Source organism: Chionomys nivalis, chromosome 1, assembly GCF_950005125.1.
Source record: "Chionomys nivalis chromosome 1, mChiNiv1.1, whole genome shotgun sequence".
Lineage (NCBI taxonomy): Eukaryota > Metazoa > Chordata > Mammalia > Rodentia > Cricetidae > Chionomys > Chionomys nivalis.
The window spans coordinates 178497342-178516658 of record NC_080086.1 but is presented as its reverse complement, the minus strand read 5'-3'; the positions used below and the strand labels follow the sequence as shown (position 1 = coordinate 178516658).

The following is a 19317-nucleotide window of genomic DNA, read 5'->3' as shown; positions in this document are numbered from 1 at the left end:
CAACTCAGGTGCAATAAATGTTGTCTGGAAATGGGCTAAAGTTAAAAAAATCTCTGTGATAAATTAACACATTATAGTTTAAGTGTTTTTACACACATCAGCATTTTATATAACATATGAAATGTCTTATTATTTAATCTTCAGTGTTGCTTCCGTACTTTGAGAGATGAGAAGTATTTGATAATTAGCCAATTAGAGAATTAAATGACTAAACTAATAAATATAGATGGCATTTATGATATTTCTTCTGTAACACAGTGAGACGTTCATTCAAATATATTTCTCATTTACATTCTCCATTTGAAAAACCAATTTCATTTCCATTTACCTATTTAACAGGATTGGAGAACTGATTGACAGTGTATTCAGAAATGAGAATTAGTGATCTATTTTAAGGAAAAACTTGTTGAAGCATAGGTATTAGTTTCTTAGTTGTCAACTGGATTAGCAAGTCTATGTGTGTCTGCTAATTCTCTCTGGCCTTTGATAATCTTTTTATTGTATATTCTCTTATCCTTCAATTTTCCAATTACATTGCTCAATATTATGTGTATAGTATTAGGTGATTCTGATTTACATAAAATCACATAAGCAGATATGTTTCTTAACTTCTCAACAAAATGCTTTCACATCTCAGCATCCTATAAGACAGTTTGGGAATTCAAGACTTGTGATGGAGAAACACCCTTGACTCTGGCAGTCAAAGCTGGCCTGGTGGAAAATGTCAAGACATTGCTAGAAAAAGGGGTCTGGCCCAACACCAAAAATGACAAAGGAGAGACTCCTCTTCTGATCGGTAAATTGTTTTTTTCTAGACTTTTTATAATTTGAAACAAATGTAAATACTTAACAAATGTTCCTTAGTCATGGTACACTGGCTATAATCTGTTGCCTGAATACCTTCCCTGGTGCCACGCCTCCATGCTCCCAGCCCTATTTCAGCTGCCCATAAATTTCATTATCCTGTCCCACAAAGAGTATCATGAAAGATGACACAGAGTTTAACTCAGAAATATAGAGCACAGATAGCCAGAGGAAGATAAATTAGTTCAGTGGCAAGGCATCATGTCTAAAGGAATACCTTCCAGGTCAGGTAGAATTGAAAGGGAGGGTTGTGTGTGTGATATGCTCTCAGAAGAAGGGTGTGGCAAATGGTGGACACCCGTTCCACATCAGAACAGTTAAACCAGACTGAAGGAAAGAGGAGATTGAGTGAGGCACTGAGCCTGCCCGGAAGGGTTTGCAGCGGTGACACTGGGCAAGAAGAATGGCAATCGAAACTTACCATGCGTCAGCTTCTCTGGGTCATGTCCTCTACTAAACGCTGAATGAGAATCTGCTGACTGAAGAAGAAAGAGGTTAGACTGACTGTGTGTATGTGACCTGGGATAATATTGCCATTTCTTGGAGGCACGAGAATGGAATAGGAATTTGGGCTTTGGTACTTGAGATCTGTGGATTTATATTTGGCTGGGAGACTTATCACACATGCTCACATATGATGGTTGCACAGGGAAAGAGATGTCATACTAAAACCAGATGCTCTGCTAGACACCCTGGATATAAAGATATTGATTAATCTTTGGCTTAAAATGTAAGAGGAAAAGTTAATGTAGATGCTACAATGAAGGTACACACTTAGAGTAAATTAAGAGAGTAAAATGTCATCACAACTGTAGAAACTCTACAGGGACTTATTTCCATGAACTGCCTTTAGTAATATGGAGATGTCATCAACAGGACTTTTAAGTTTTACAAGAAATGCATCATCCACGTCAGTGTAGCGGTTTTGCTTTGGGGCTACTTTGAAATTTGCCTCTCATGGTTCATTAACTTGCAAAGGAGAGATAAGAGGGCCAGTGTTCCTTGTTCCATGTAATTCCATTCTTAATATTCTTCTTGACTTAATTCTTCACCTTTGTATCTATTCACCAAGTATGCTCAGATGGGCAAAAATAAAATAGCTTAACTCTACCGAGAGCTGCTCCTCACACCCAGCCATCTGGCGCTGACCTGCAATGCTTTCTTTATACATCATCGTCGTGTTACTTGTTGAGTGGTAGGTATCAGATTTGTGGTGATCTGACACTTATTAGGGTTTTTCTGCTCTTGGATGGACTCTCTGCTCATCTGAGGGATATGGTGTCACCTTTCTTCTGCTTAGTAGTCTTCCTTACCCAGGCCTGGGAGGGAAAGAAGCTCTGGGAACTGTTTCCATGGGTTCTCGGATCTACTGACCTCCACCCTCCTTGACTTTCCGCATCCACACAGCACTTCATGTCACTTCTTTCTCAAGTGTGAGTTCCTTTCTCTCAAATCGAAGCACACCCTCCTCGGCTGTTTCCTCTTTTACTTTCCCAGTCCGTACCCAGATATCTCGGAACTTCCTTCTCTGTGCGCTTTATGAGTCAGAAAAATCACTTGGAGCTACTATAAAAATCATTTATATATGCAGAAAATGACAAATTAGAAAATGGAAAGCCAGAAAACCACAAGTTTCCAAGAAAATCTTAAGTAATACTGAGCAATTCTAAATCGGTGGTTTTCAAATTCCATATATGAACATATATGTAAAGTATACATAAAAGACTAAGCATAAAACTGTATATATAAGTTTGTCCCTTATTATCAACTGTATTAAACTAATAATGTGCCTTATGGATTTAAATACTTCAATTGGTTGTTAGTTTAGACCAGTGGTTCTCAATCTTCCTGATGCTGTGACCCTTTAATATAACTCCTCATGTTTTGTTGACCCCCAAGTATAAAATTATTTCATTCATACCTCATAACTATAATTTTACTACTGTATGAATTGTAATGTAAGTATCTGACCTGCAGGATATTTGATATGTGACCCCTAAAGGGGTCGTGACCCACAGGTTGAGAACCATGATTTAGACTATTTTTATGGATTGCCTGTGAAGAATGATTCTCCACCATTAACATTATTGTTTCTGTGAAATAATACATTCTTCCAAAGTATTAATTAAGAAGTGAAAATATGAATTTTTAAAAATTACTTTCAGTTGAAGATTCCCTGCATACACTGTTGTTTTCATGAAGGAGTAAAAATCTCACTACTCGTGTGTTTCACGCATGATGCAGAAAAAAGGGCAGCATCCTAAAGGGAAGAGCCTCATTACTGTGAGGTTTTCTTCCCCCAAAAAATCCCTTAAACAGTGGCACTAAGATAGAATCAGGTTCAGTCCTCTCTGCAGTGATAGCAGCTAGGATGAGGTAACACACCACAATTAGTTATGGACAGTTATCAACACACGGTGCAGTAGGAGGAGGAGATGAATGTCACCTCCCTACAGGAGCATGGTCCAGTTCTTCACCTGCTGACTGAAGGACACTCTGTTGACAAATACTATCTTTGGTGGGGAAGATAATACGTGTTTCTACAGGGGGCAAATCTGATAAATATTTATATATGGAGCACCAGAATCCAAAATGATACTGATACTAAGAATAATTTGTCATATTTTATACTGGGTACTATACTAAATGGTTACTATACATTATTTAACCTTTTTGTTGTTCCCATTTTTTTTGAAAAGAGGTTAAGGTTTGGAATGAGTTCACAAAACTTTCTATCTTGATGATGAACATTTTTCATGAAGATCTTACCCCACTCTGAGTCTTGAAGACTTAAACTTCACAAGTACAAATTAGGGTCTGAGAAAGAGAAATCATATACCCTTTTACAGAAGAAATGGATTAACTTATATCTATTTTGATATTAGTTTAATTCCACATTAAGTGCTCACGTTGATACAGCAACTTCATGGTAATATTCCTGTTCTTCTTTAAAATTATTTCAAGCTATAAAAAAGGGCTCCTATGACATGGTATCAGCGCTGATTAAATCCAACACCAGCCTTGACCAACCCTGTGTCAAGCGATGGTCAGCAATGCATGAAGCAGCTAAGCAAGGCCGGAAAGACATCATAGCCCTACTGCTGAGCCACGGAGGCAATGTGCACCTGAGAGATGGGTTTGGAGTCACGCCTTTAGGGGTTGCTGCTGAGTATGGTCACTATGATGTGTTAGAGCATCTGATCCACAAAGGTATGTGAAATGAGTTATCCTGTCCTGATCTCAGACTCTCCTTTTTGCTACCCATGCACTCTTTCTCTCCTGAGTTTAAATGGGTGAGGCTTTAAGTCCTAGCCCCTCATCAACCCCCAAGCCCTGTTGAAGCCCTTTTGATTATGACCTGCAGAGATCTGCATGATCAGCCCTAATTGCTTTTTCCAGACAGTCTAGTTTCCATATAGATTTAGTGGGAAGGGCTTTTCTGTCGTCTTTGCTGAATTCTTCCTCATTTTCCGCTTGTTGGTGTCATCTCTCTTAACTGGGACTGAGAGGTTGGATCTGCCTCTAAATCTATTACTTTCTTTCCCAAACCCAATTGGTTGCAAAGTACCAAGGTCTATCTTGTTTTCATGTTGCTATCTGTCTGTCATCTTGGTCAGGTCCTTCCCAACTTCCCCAGATCATGTGCACTTTTGCTAACTATTCTCCAGGTTTCCATTCTGCCTGTCAGAGAATCCATACTATGTACTACAACTTCGTCCCCATCCCTCAACTACAGACTCAATGATGCATTCTACTCAAAATGCCTTATTTAGAATTGCTTTTCAGATTTACTTTACTATTTACTTATACTTTACTATTCCAATCCTGTGTGCCCCACTTTAGGAAACTAGAATATGCGTGTTTTCTCTGCCTCAATTTAGGTGAGATCCTTGCTCTCATTTTGAATAATATTTAGCAAAATTCAGTCAATCTCCTGAGACATTCTCATAAATTCTTTACTAAGTCTCTTCAACAGATGGTGTTATTCCCGATCCCCAAGACTTCATAGTGCTTCAACTGTACAGTCAGGAACGAAGAAGCTCAATGCCTAGCTCCTAGCTCCACCTACTCTTTATGAGACCCTTGTCTACTTAAGTGCCCAGACCCCAGATTCTTAATCTATAAGTGAACCGCACAATCCCCAAAGGACCTTGCATGGGTGAAAACTGGCATTTTTGTGCTTCCCAAAGTCACTTAATTATCACATAACTCCTAGAAAATGCAACACTAGTTTACAGACAGTGAAATTGAGACACGCTAAAACCCCATCCCAATTCATGAAGATAATATGGATTATCAGATCCATAATCAAAGATGACCCTCTCCCCTATTAAGCTGATCCCACTAAAGCTGTCACCCCAGTGTCATATACTATGTGTCCTCTTGTTACATCTTCATTTTCTCTTTCAGCTCCTTTAGTCAGGTCAGTTCAGCATAGGGCCACACGCAGCAGCCATACTTCATGGGTATCCATAAATATTTGTTGGATTGAAAGAGTGTTGTCATCAAACTAAAGTCTCATGATCCTATTTCTGGAAGCATGCTCCCATCGTGGAAGCTGACTCGCGTTCACTCATGTTTTTGTTTTTATTCGTAGGGAGTTTGTGACTCCCTATCCCTGAAAGTTTAATAAAAGGAAACATGTGGCTTAACTGTTATTGAAACTATTTAAAAAAAAAAAAAACAACAACCAACAAACAGAAGACAAACATAGATGGTCAAAATTCTATATTGCAAAGCTTTAACCGAGAAGGGATAACAGATGACTTTAACACACTAACTTAACACCACACAGCCGGCTAAGCCACGTGCTTTACACCACCAGGTGGGGATGTGTTTGCTTTGGCGGACGATGGGGCATCTGTGTTATTCGAGGCAGCAGGAGGTGGAAACCCAGACTGCATTTCTCTCCTGCTGGACTATGGAGGAAACAGCAACGTGCCCAACAGAGCAGGGCATCTTCCAATACACCGAGCTGCCTATGAGGGACATTATCTGTGAGTAAGATATTGAGGTGACCCCTTTAGGTTGTGTATATAATACAATCTCACAGTATATGCTATTCCCCAAATCTCAAAGGGAAATATTCACACATTTTATATTTCAGTGCTTAGAACTGATTTGATAGCTTTTCCTCTTTCATTCTATAATCTTGATTTCTACCGAATGAATTTATTCTATTCTTTTAATAAAAAGTATTCCTTATAGAGAAATAAAATTGTACATGAGAAATCTTCACCAACTGGCAAGAATGTCTTTCTGTGTTAAAAAACAAAAATGATTCGACAAATGGCTCGAAAGTTTCTAAATATTTTACCATTGACTGAGGATTAGAATTTGTAGTAATACTGTGATTTATTCCAGTTAATTCCTAGCATTGCCAGGCTATACATAATACTATAATGGTAAATGTATTATTGTATACAAAAGATTCATTATAAATTTAAATTTCTTTTCCCCACACAAACAGTTGGGTAGACATTTCAATCATAAAGTATGTCATAACCGACACAGTGACAGAAGTCTAGAATCACAATGTTAAACTGTTCACCAAGAGACAATGGTTTTAAGAAATTAACAACATCTCATAAGTTCAAAAAGTTTGAAGTAGCTAGGCTTTCTTATATCTGGTGGCCACACTGGCAAAGTTAAGGGACCATAATTGACGTGAAGTGACATGTTGTTAAAGTCTACCTGGATTTACTCCCAGCGTTCATAAATTCACACATGATAGCTCTGAATTAGGCACAGGAGATCAAGTTATCCTTGCTTGTGGCCCTCAGGAATGCCTAGATGGTTAGTGAAGTGTGAAATTCACAAGTATTCATCACATGTATTTAGAAACACGAGCCAGGGTCAGTTATTTCATCGGGATGGAAGGAAGTTTGACTGAATATTAAGATTCTTCGTTTCACAAAAATTCACTTGTGAACTGTATAGGAGTCAAGATGTACATGGGCAAAATTAATAGATGGCTTCGGAATCAATGAAAAAGAAAGAATTAAGAGAATCAAAAAATTAAAACTCTATCCCTTCCTTCTGTATAGAGCTTCTGACCTCAAGTAGGTCATGTTCCCTCTTAAGTCTTTCTATTGTTCATCTTTAAATTAAAGGGTTATATTTATGGTGTTCAAGATCATTTGCCAACACTGCACAGTTTCTAGTGGTCAGGTTTATGCAGTGTGTTTCTCTGATATCAGAGGAACCTACTCTCTGGCATTTTTGCAATCACACCTATTGACTACACAAGTTTTATTGTTAAGAGACAAAACTCTAAAGTAAGGAAAGTCCTGAGGACTCAAGCCTAGACCCAAACATGTAAGATCCTGATCTTCTTTGAGAATTTTTAGGATGGGAAACTAATCAAAACTCAGATAAATTACATTAGATTAAACAGGAGTCTCTTGACTTGCGAATACTAAAAGGTCCATATAGAGTTATATAGAGGAATTATGGACAACTAAACAAACTGAACTCACTTCTCTAATGAGAAAATTTTGTTAATTATTTCACTTTTTTTTTTTATGCAATGGGATGTTTATGGAGTGGTTTCTTTGCTCTAGGGCTCTGAAATATCTCATCCCAGTAACATCCAAACATGCAATCCGGAAAAGTGGCCTAAGTCCAATCCACTCAGCAGCAGATGGACAAAACGCCCAGTGCCTGGAACTACTGATTGATAATGGTTTTGATGTCAACGCCCTGCTTGCTGATCACATTTCTCAGAGCTACGACGATGAGAGAAAGACCGCGCTTTATTTTGCTGTCTCTAACAATGACATTCACTGCACCGAAGTCCTTCTGGCTGCAGGGGCAGACCCCAACTTAGATCCCCTCAACTGTCTACTTGTGGCCGTGAGGGCCAACAGCCATGAAATTGTCCGGCTGCTTCTCTCCTACGGGGCTAATGTCAACTGTTATTTTATGCATGTGAATGACACTCGCTTCCCCAGCGCCATCCAGTATGCCCTAAATGACGAGGTCATGCTGAGACTCCTGCTGAATAATGGCTACCAAGTGGAGCTGTGCTTTGAGTGCATGCATGGAGACATCTTTGGAAATTCATTCGTGTGGTCAGAGATAGAGGAAGAGGGACTGCCAGGGTGGACATCATGTGTAATAAAAGATAACCCAGTGAGTTGCATTCTTTTCTTCATTTTGGGTTGGTATCCTAACTCATGTATGTCTCAATAATCTTCAAGTTTTGGTTTTTTTGAAACCTCCCCCCAGTTGATCAAGAGTATGTTGCTTAACTTTTATTTATTTATAAAACTTCTGCATGTCTTCCTGTTACTGATTCCTAGATATATACCATTGTGGTATTAAATACCAGTGAATGACTTTGGTATTAAAGGTATGATGGTTGTTTTATAGCCCAATGTATACTCTGTTCTGGAGAGTGTTCCATGTTCTAAGTAAAATATATAATCTATAGTTTAATTCATAAAATTTTACTCATTTAAAGATGCTACTAAAATCAATTTTAATTTATATACTTCTTATTTTTGACTTATTACTGTAGACAGAGAAGCATAGAGTGGGTCAGGAAATAAGGGTGTTTCTTTCCTTGGATTGGAAAGAGAGTGCCAAGCCACTTTAAAATGTATGCAATTATTCACTCGTGTCCAGTTGATGGGACATTGGGGCTAGAGGGAAAAGGGCTTGGGTCTTCCATGTCATGGTCTCTCTACTCCAAAGAGAGCCCTGAACATGCACTTAGTCTTATTAGTTCAATAAAATAATTGTGGTATCTCTTTTTCAGTTCTGTTCTTCACAAACAGGAATATTTTCCTTCCTGTAAAAAGATGAAGAGTAACTTTTCATAGCAATGCTGAGTGTGTGTATGGGATATTTGACGTATCACTAAATTAACCGTTATCAATTTTCTCAGTTCTGTGAGTTTATTACAGTTCCATGGCTGAAGCACCTGGTGGGCAGCATCGTCCGTGTACTAATAGATTACATGGATTACGTCCCTCTGTGTGCTAAACTGAAGTCTGCACTCGAAGTACAGAGAGAGTGGCCAGAAATCCGCCAAATAATAGGTAAAAATGAAAGTTTCCTTGACTTTAAATTATCTTTGTTTACATATGTGTGGTTGTGAATGTGACTGTGTGCTTCTAGCCTTAGAAGAGCTTGCAATTAGCAGTGACCATAGTCGTCCTGAGGATCCTTCACACACCAAATTTGGTGTGGAAATACCAATTCCTGCAAAAGGAAAGAAATAATAAATGATGACTTCCGATCTGAGGGAGGAAACACATGAGAATGAGCTGGAGTATCTACTCTCACCGGCAGCCAAGAAACTCAGTGACTACCAGAACTGGGGCAACAGAGTCCAGGAGCCAATGTGATTCAGTGACCGAACAAGACCACTGAAAGTTCAAAAACACAGTTGTTTCTATGAGTAACATAAGACATGTTCAAAATGTCTTAACACCTGAAAATGATCTTTTCAAAGGGATTATAGAAAACCAATGATGTTGAAAATTGTTAAAAACACTTGACAATTTTTTCTGCCTTGTTTATATGACACATGCCACAAATAATCAGAATATATGAGCAAAAAGTCTTCATGAACATGTCTCAACTAATAAGTATAAATTAACATAGCTACCATTATCTACCCTGATTAAATGAATGGATGTGTTCATTACACCTTGGCAACTGTCAGTATCATACTATGAAGGTCCCAATTGGGATAAATTAATTGCCAAAGAGATCAGACATAAGAGTGATCAATCTGTGGATCAGCTACCACCTTTCTAAGAATAGAGGATCCAATGGGACGTGGAACTATACCATGGCAATACATTCCAGCCATGAGAAAACATGGGCATTTGGGTTCCTCAATGATTAAATGACGTGATAGGAAATGGATAGAAAAAGAGCTTGAAGATCAAAAGATTTTTTAAAGGATATTGCTAACGTTTTAATCCTTCAGTTACAGGAATGCCCCGGAGGAATGGCATCTGATGCTGTCTTCTGGCCTACCTACGCACATACACATTCGTCTGCACTGTCACACTGCCACACTCATGTGGGCACGTGCACACACACACACACACAAACACACATACACACAACAGAAAGAAATGTTAGGAGTGGTTCACTTCAGTGATGAAAGTGACCCCATTTTTCTTCTACTTGATTATAAAATTTTAAATTACGTTCTTTGAATACTAGAACAAAGTTAGCCTTGGTGGCATGTGCCTGCAATCCCAGTATTTGGAGGCCAAGGCAGGAAGGTCACAGATTTTCCATCATATAATTAGTGTGGGGACAGATTGCTTAGATGAGGAAACTTCCAAAGTAAGAGCCATGGTGGTTTACGAGAGAAGGAAGAATGAAGGCTGGCAAGGCTGTGCAAGCATCCTCTGTGGCTGACAAAGTTCTATTTCATAACCTGAGAGGTTAGCAAAAGCTGCACATCTGCTTGACATTTGTACCTTATGAAACTATGCATGTTTGTAGGTAGTCTCATGTTTAAAAATTTCAAACCCAAAAGGCTTAAATGGTTTGACTATTTCAAAATGAAAACACCACTACATCATAAATTGTTTTCCAAAGTTTTGGGCCCGGGGAATACAAAGCAAGGATTTGAGCCTTGTTTATATTGCTTGCTAACTCATCTTTTCCTGCCATAATCACTGTTATTTCTGTCATAAGGAGCATGGACTTTGCCAGGAAATGAGAATTAATGGTCCAGGTGCTTTTATTGCAATTGAATTCCTATTTGTGATGATTTTAGAAAGATACTCCGGGTAATGGTGAAGTCAGGGAGCTTTTCTGTTGTTTCCGTGGTTTCTTTCTGCAGCCAGCTTGTTGGCTAGTTGCTGTGAGCCTGGTAAACCACTGGATGTCAGGGTTCCTTCAGTTATAGAAAGGTAGTTGGTTTGTTAAGGGACAAAATAAAAAGCCTCTTTGATTAAAAGGGGGGAGGGTACATATTTTGGTGATGGTATTTTCACCTCGAGTTTATAGAAAATGTCATAATTTATATATGTATCTCAGGTTGCTCTCAAACCTGTAACCTTCCTGTCTGGGCCTCCAAATGCTGACTCCATATGCCACCAAGGCTAACTTTGTTTTAATATTAGAAGAATGTGATTTGAAATTTTATAATCATATAGAACAAAGATGGAATGATTTTCATCATTGAAGTGGATTGCCCCTAACGTTTCTTTTGGTCTGTGTGTGTGTGTATGTGTGTGTGTGTGCACCCACATGAGTATGGCAGGGTGGCAGCATAAGTGAATGTGTGTGTGCGTATGGAGACCAGAAGTCAGCATCCGATGCCATCCTTCTGAGCCTTTCTGACTAGGGAGGCTGGCCAGTCAGGGCACTTCAAGGATCTTCCTGTTTCTGCCTCCCTAGTATTGAGATTATAAGCAGGCACACCACGTCTGAATTTTCCCATGGGTTCTGGGATACAACTCAAGTCTTTAAGCTCACACGGCAAACATACTACCTACTGAGCTGTCTTCCCTCTCCCATAATATTTATTGAATGTTATGATCCAGGGTATCAAGATTTATCTAGCTGTTTACATGAAATATTTAGCCTCAGACAATACTATGCAGGAGATATTATTGCTGTCCATCTGACATAAATGAGAATACTAATTATATGGGTTAAGACACTTGTGCAAGGTCACACAAAATAACACAGGCAGGATCTTAATCCCAGCTGACTGAGCCCAGAACCAGCATTTGCTTGTGTGTACTTGGGCTATGCTGCCCCTTCACCGGTTCTTTTTGTCAGCATAAAACATCAGTGCTTAATTCTAACATAAAGTAAGAATTTGAAAAATTAGATTTACATATCATCAGATACATAAATGTTAGTATCTGGTGTGTAGCAGACACTGGAAACCAGTCAAAGAATGAATTGTGAGTGACTTATGAAATCATCTAGTGATGTTTTACTGATATTCCTCAGAAAGACTAGCAGAAAAGAGAGGAAGTAAAGTAATCTGTCTGTGTAATATGCAGTTATTTAAAAAAGAGAGATGTGTGACCATTTGCTTTTGAAAATCAAATCCGTCTTTTAACAAACTGTAGTTGGACGGCCATCGGGAGCCGGGCTTGGCTCCTGGCACAGCCGCAGATGGAATTCCCATCCTCTTGGAGCTGGAATCTGGAGGAAAGGGCTGGAGGACTTCACCAAAATGTAAATTGAGGTCAGAATCATCAGCTGCTAACGGTTTGCTCTTTCAGAAACCATTGCTCAGGGTGCTCTGAAACAACCTGTATCTCAAACGTAAAGCCAGTAGAACGTCTTAATTCCCTGCCTGTTTCCCATTTCTCTTAGAGAATCCTTGCTCCCTCAAGCACCTGTGCCGCTTGAAAATTCGCAGACTTATGGGACTGCAGCGACTCTGCCAGCCAGCCTCCATGGAGAAGCTTCCTCTGCCGGCAGCGATTCGAAGATACTTGTTATTTAAAGAATATGATCTCTATGGACAATAGCTAAAGTTAATATCACTTTTAAATGATATTTTAAAATGTGATTCTTAAAGTGTTTTCAAATGTGGTTCCCCTAGAGAAGTCATTGAGATCGTTTTGTATTCTTAAGGGTATTTAAATCCATGGAGAATCTGGTAGTTGTGTCGTATCCCTATGGGAAGAACATGTACACTCCTAAAGACTTTCAGGTTCCTAAGACAAGCAATATCCTGTGTTTGAACTTCTACTGACTGTCTTCAGTTGTTACAAGTCTTCAAACCCTCCCTACCAGTTGAATGTCAATGACTGAGAGTCTAGGCTAAAAAGCAAATAACCACTTTCTTAAAGCCCCACACACATCTATCTGCCAGCTGCCGACCTGTTCTATTGTTAGAACCACTGTTCTAGAAAAGCTGCTGGGTACTTGCAGGCTCACCCTGTAACCTGGCTTCCCCACCCCCACCCCCAGCCTGCTACTCCTTGGCTCAGGTCCCCTAACAACTTCCTTGTTGTTCAATTTGAAAAACAACTTTCACTCCCTCTTCCTGTTGATTCTTGTAGCATCTAACTCCATTTCCTGTTCCTTTCTTGGTTTTCGTCATACAGATATGTCGCTCTATCTCCTCTCAGGCCTTCTCCTGGCCTGTGTCTCTGCTACGTGTCCGTCTCCCTCCAGTCCTCTAGAGACGTGCGCTCTGGGAAACTCCATTCACGGTTGTGATCCTATTGCTGGGGACTATAGCGTTTACAGATGCAGTTCAACCTTCTGTCTCCTGTGCTTCAGGTCTGACAGTGGCAAACATTGACATAATGGACATCGAAACACACAGATAGCTTCAGTTCAACATGTCTCCAAATCCTCCCTTCACTAAACACTTCCTCGGCACCTTCTGCAGTTCGACAGCAGCACAATCAGTTCTCTTTGCAGGAGAAAAAGATCTGGCATCGGTCTTGACCCGCACTCCCCTCACCTGGCATTTTCTCACTCGGCTCACCCAGTGTGCCAGCTCACTACCTGCCATTGAGTTTCTCTCGTAATGCCACCATTTCTTGCCCAGTCCCACAAATTCCACTCTCCATCTGACTGTAGTCTTCCTTTTCCTGAGACAAGACATTACTGTTTCTCTGGCTCGCCTGCCTTTGTCTTCCAGAGTCTACACACAGCATTCCAGGATGACCTTTCAGAGACTTAACCATAGTTCATTCCCTTGCAGAATATCACTCCCATTATTGTGAGCTATAAATCTTGAATTGTCACATGGCCTCCCTGCTTACCTATCTCCTTTCTCTTTAGCCTCTCTGCATCTCCCCTCCCACTCAGCAGAGTCATTGTAGCCATGTCTTCTAGAGCAGATCCCCCAGGCTTTATGGTTTTATTAATAAAAAACAAGGTCCATCTATAATCACCATTTCATTTTTAAGAGGGGTAATTCCTTAGAATGCTAGACAACAAGATGGCGGTCCCCTCAGTTGTTAAAATGGATTGACATTAGCTTTGGAAGACTGGCCACACTGTTATCATCTCTACAGTGACACGCTAAACTTCACTGTGGTCCCCAAGTCTTAGGATCCCTTTGATGGGAATCACTATAAACCTCAGGACCTTTATGTTTCCCTCACCCTCTACCTGAAGATCTCTTTTTCCTTGCCCCTCTCCCACTGCTACACTGCATAGCTTGGCTCAGCTGTTGCTCCCTCTGGATGGAAGCCCCTGCCCAGAGCTGCTCATATGGTATTGTACTCAGCTACGTCACACTAGACTGGAAGCTCCATGAGGGCAGGACCATGTCCGCTTTGTTTTCCAGTGTGTGCTCAGAGCCAAACACATTCTCTAGAATGTGAATGTTATGCAAGAACTAGACAGAAATAATCAGTGACTTCACGGTGAAACGAGAGGTTTGAATCTCTGACTTGGATGTGTACACTTAGTAATGTAATTTTTTAAATTGATTATTCTTACATTTTAATAGTGTATTTTTTACATTTATTTTGTTGTGAGAGGGAATATTTTCTTGGTAGTAATATCTCACTAGTTTGTAAATTTTCTGACATGCATTTGCTTTCAGTTATCTTTGAAAAATAAGTAGGTCTGGAAAGAAATCTGTATCCTTAGGGTTATGGCTCTACTGTATTGTATTTCCTTGAGTATTTTTAATACAAATCATATCATAATATATTTACTTTGAACTGTGATGTTTCATGTATAAGAGTTCATAATTTTTGTACTGCTTTCTTCATTGTGTTTAAAATTTATTCTTATAAATACTGCTTTAAATAAATGAAAAATAGAACCGAAGCTGTAAGTCTGCTGTTTGACACTTCAGATATTATATGTATTTGGGGTAAATAAATGCAAGAACTATTTGGATATAAAGATATAAACTGGGTGCACATGGTAAGGTTTTTAAGGTTATTGCCTTGACTTTTCAAAAGAACAGAATTTTTCCTAAGAATTAGAAATGATGCTGTATCTGAAACTTGTTACAATTTGGACCTTTCCGACAGTGTTTCTGTTTTGAGGAGAGCCAGGTGGAAAGAAGAAAGAATTCCTAACAAGGACCGTGTATACCCTCCCATGTCACTTTATCTGGAAGAGGGCAACAGCTACTCCCCACGGACAGGCTAAGCAGCCAAGCATGCTACAGTGGTGCCAATGTCCCCAGTGTGCACTGACGAAGTGTAGGTGCCGTCTCCCCATGCTGCCAAGCTGCTTGGGGCTGTTTTGGTCACTCTAGCTCTTGTTAGAGTCATTCAGAGAACCCGGGTGGAAAAGAGTGGAAATGATCTCCCCGCCGAGTGGGTTTGGAGTTAATTTTTCTATAGGCTGCAGTCAAGTCATACTTGAAACCTTGTTCTTCTTGAAGAATTTGGTTTAATCATTTTAACATTATATGACATATTTCCATGTGGAAAAGACAATGCAGAAGATGAGGAAAGAATTATTGAAATATGCAACTCAGCCTTCAATGCGGGATTTTTTAAAATATCAATATATGCATCAGCCAGCATGAAAAATACAAGAGTCATGACAGAAAATACTTAATCTTTTTAATAATCCCATTGACTAGAAATTCCTATCAAAATTTGAGTTTTAAGTCCCATTACTCTTGTGTATGCACCTACCTCCCAAATCACAAATTTTTTAAAATAAATAAAAAAAATATATCTACTTCAACTTATTCATTAAAATATTAACATTACACATGTATATACACATAAATGCATTATAGTACATGTGTAGGATATATGTGCACTTAATGTAACACTTCTGTACATACACACACTCTACTGTATCATACTATTGCAATGTCATATTGTCTTAGTTAAGGTTTAATTGTTGTGATAAAACACCATGACCAAAAGCAGCTTCAGGAGAAAATGGTTTCTTACAGCTAGTAGCCCATCATCCAGGGAAGTCAGGCAGGAACCGATGAAGAAGCCATGGACGGGTTCTTGTTATAACTTATATTGCTGGTGAGCCGAGGCCTGTCCCACAAGGGGCGATCCCTAGGAGGGGCATTGGCAGGTCCCCTTGGTGAGAGACAGATAGATATGCCATACAGAGAGAGTTGGGGTATAGAGATTATTTAGTGGGTTATGTAGGAGAAAGGGAAGGGGAGGGAATCAAGGAAGAGGAGAAGAGATAAAGGAGAGAGGTAGAAGCTACCTATCCAGAAGAAGGGCTGAGAGAGAGGCAGGGGAGGAAGAGAGAGTATAGGCATTCAGGAACAGCACAGGCTGGAGAGGAGTCTGGAGACCAGCTTGGCTCAGTAAAAATGGGTGGGGCTTGTCTCTTAAAGGGACAGGGTACCCAGGTGACAGGCCAGGCTAGCAGATTACAACAGTGCTGTTAACTGGCTTGTTCTCCATGGGTTGCTCAGTCTGTATGTATGTCATCCAGGAACATTTATCCAGAGGTGGCACCACCTAAAGTGATCTATAATCTAGATCAATCTATAATAAAAAAAAAATGGCTCACAGACTTGCCTAGAGGCTAATCTCATGGAGGCATCTTCTCAGTTGACAGTTCATCTTCGGAAATGACTCTAGTTTATGACAAGTTTACCAAAACTAACCAGTACATGTATATGATACTAGAACATGTACTTTGGATGAAGCATGCGTTACCTTAAGTACAATATTCCAGGCACAGAAAGATAGAAATCACAAGATCTCACTTGATGAGGGATTTCCCTCTGTATGCTGTGATCACCATTAATGAATAAAGAACTGCTTTAGCCTATAGCAGAGCAGGGCAGGCAGAGCAGAGCTAGGCAGGGAGTACTGGACTGGATGCTGGGGGAAAGAAGGGCTGAGTCGAGGGACACCATGGAACTGCTACTGCCTGAGATAGATGTGCTGAAACTTTGCTGGTAGGCCATGACCTCGTGGTGATGCACAGATTAATGGAGACGGGTTAAACTAAGATGTAAGAGTTAGCCAATAAGAAGCTAGAGCTAATAGGCCAGGCCGTGATTTAATTAATATAGTTTCTGTGTGATTATTTCGGTTCTGGGCGGCTGGGATGAACAAGTGGGCCTTCCTCCAACACTTATATGCAGAACCCCAAAAGACAAAACAGAAGCAGAAAATAGGAGTTACCATAAATTGTTAGGTAAGATAGGACATTGGATATATTTCAATCAAATGATACCAATTATCAGACATGAATAATTTTTAAATGTTTATACAAACATGGTGACTGTCACTAATAACAAATGCAGTGTATATTTGCATGTGAATTACTTTTCTCCTTTTTCTAATGGAATATTTGGAAGCAGGCAACCTAAGGATTGAAGAGTTTATTTAGGCTCGTGGTTTGAGAGGGTCCAATTCACTGTGATGGAAGAGGCATAGCCATAAGAGCATGAGGCTGTTTTCTCACATTTGGCTGAATAAGGAAACGGAATATTGAAACTTAGTTGGTACCCATCTGGCTTTCCTTTGGCTTGTTCACTGAGTCTAGATCCCTAGCCCATGGGGTAATACCACACACATTAGGGTGGGTCTTCCCTCCTTCATTAATCCTCTCTAGAAATGCCCTCATAGGCATACCCAGAGGTATGTCTTCTAAGTGATTCTAAATCCAGACAAGTTGACAACAAGGATTAGCCATCACAATGTAAAAACTACTGGAAGAGTTCTGCTTCTTGTTCTGCTGAGATATGAGAAGAGTTGTCCCTACCTGCTCACTCATCTCCTATCTGCACACTCTTCATCCATGAAACCATCCATTGCCACGCCTTTTTCTACTATGCTGGACTGCAGAAGAGGCTCAGCTCCACACTCATCTTTCATAAAGCAACCTGCCACCATGCTTTCTCCACTTTGAGGGGGTGTATCTCTTCAAACATGAGTGAAATCAATTCTGCATCCCGCAAATTTATGTTTGTTTGGTATCTGGGTCACATCAATTAGTAAAACAACCATTACAGAAAATTGGTGCCAGGTAGTTGAGCCATTGCTTTTCTAAAGCTGTTGAGGTGGGTCATAGACTTTCTGAACTAGTTTGTAGAAGTGAGGAAGTTTAGAACTTCAGACTAAACACATGCAAGAACACGCAAGAGTGTTGATTCTAATGACAACCTGAAAGCTGGAATGTCAACAAAAGACAGGTAATGCGAACTTGCTCATGACTTTTCACAGGAAAATGAAGGATGACATCAAGACCTTGAATAGAGATCATTGATGATATTATGGCAAAGCATCAGACTGCATTCTGCCCATGTCTTAAAATTTTCAGTGACTCTAAATTAAAAAGTAATAAACTATGTATTTTGGCAGAAGAATACAGCATAATATCCATGCTGTGGCATAGTTTGTACTCGCTTCTTCTTGCCAGATTATGGCAAGCAAATAGAACAGAAAGATAGGAAAAATGTGGTGTTTGATAAGGAAAGATACTTGAACCTAAGTTAAAGACAGTGTGGTAGATGCAATTGTTACAGATTTTAATGACTGTGGCTATGATCTAAGAGATTCACATATGACTTCAACTGGCACTAAAACTTGATGCAGTGTTGTATTTACAGGCCCACAAGATGCAAGAGTTAGGGGGCCATGTAAGCTTACTTCCAACTTCAGAAGGCCTTTGAGACCAGACAATATGTAGCAAGGTTGGATTCTCTACAAGAACTCTTGAGCAGGCTGGTGTAGAGCTGTAGATATACAGCCTAAGCTACTGTGGAGTCTCTAGGATACTGGAGATGCCAGAAATTTGAATATCTCCTGAGGAAAAAAAAGTGTCAAGTGGAGCTAGTCTGAGGAAGGCCATGTAGGACGCAAACAAACTAGTTGTAGAAGGACTGCCTAAGCCCATTAGTGCCCAGATGTTACCCCATGACCTGTACCAGGAGCTGCAATGCCTGGTACTTTCCTTTCTGGGTTGCTGTCTTCCTTTAGTGTGATCTCTCCTTGTTGTGTCTCTTTCCTCCCTCTTGGAATGACAATGTTTACTCTGTGCCATTGTTTGATGGATGTATGTGACATGTTTTGTGATTTTTTTTTTAACATGGGTTCATAATTAAGACATCACCTTGAGTTTTAGAAGAGGCCTTGGACTTTCAAACTGTATCAGAGTTGTAAGGCTAAATATCACTAAATACATTTTGTAGGATGAGATGGACATAGCCAATGGGGGAAGGGATAGAATGCTATAATTTGAATATAAAATGTACCTCACAGGTTCATGTCCTTGAACACTCGTATATTTGAACACACATTTAAACAGCTGGTGTTGCTATTTTGAAGGTGATTGAAGTTTTAGGAGGTGAGACTGTGCTAGAGGAAATATGAGGGAACCTTGAAACTTCATAACCAGGTTCACTTTCCTAACCTGTGTCTGTTTCCTGACTGCTGACCCAATGTAACCAGTTCCTGTGTACTCCCGCTATATTGCCTGCCCTCAATCCTTCCCCAACATTCTCTCAAACCATAAACTAGAACAAATCCTCTCCCCTCACCAAAACCTCCCAAAAAAAAGAGAAAGAAAAAGACTTTAGATTGC

The 19317-nt window shown here is 39.8% G+C and overlaps 1 protein-coding gene across 1 annotated transcript in view; it reads left to right on the top strand.

Moving 5' to 3' along the window:
• Asb15 (ankyrin repeat and SOCS box containing 15) overlaps window positions 1–12780 on the top strand; it is a 28580-nt gene extending 15800 nt beyond the window's left edge. Inside the window, exons 5-10 of the mRNA XM_057782747.1 lie at window positions 638–796; window positions 3829–4074; window positions 5690–5861; window positions 7428–7998; window positions 8756–8909; window positions 12178–12780. Of these exons, the coding sequence (XP_057638730.1) occupies window positions 638–796; window positions 3829–4074; window positions 5690–5861; window positions 7428–7998; window positions 8756–8909; window positions 12178–12335 (1460 nt within the window). The 3' untranslated portion in view covers window positions 12336–12780. The remainder of the gene's footprint in view (window positions 1–637; window positions 797–3828; window positions 4075–5689; window positions 5862–7427; window positions 7999–8755; window positions 8910–12177) is intronic.
• Window positions 12781–19317: the final 6537 nt, after the last annotated feature.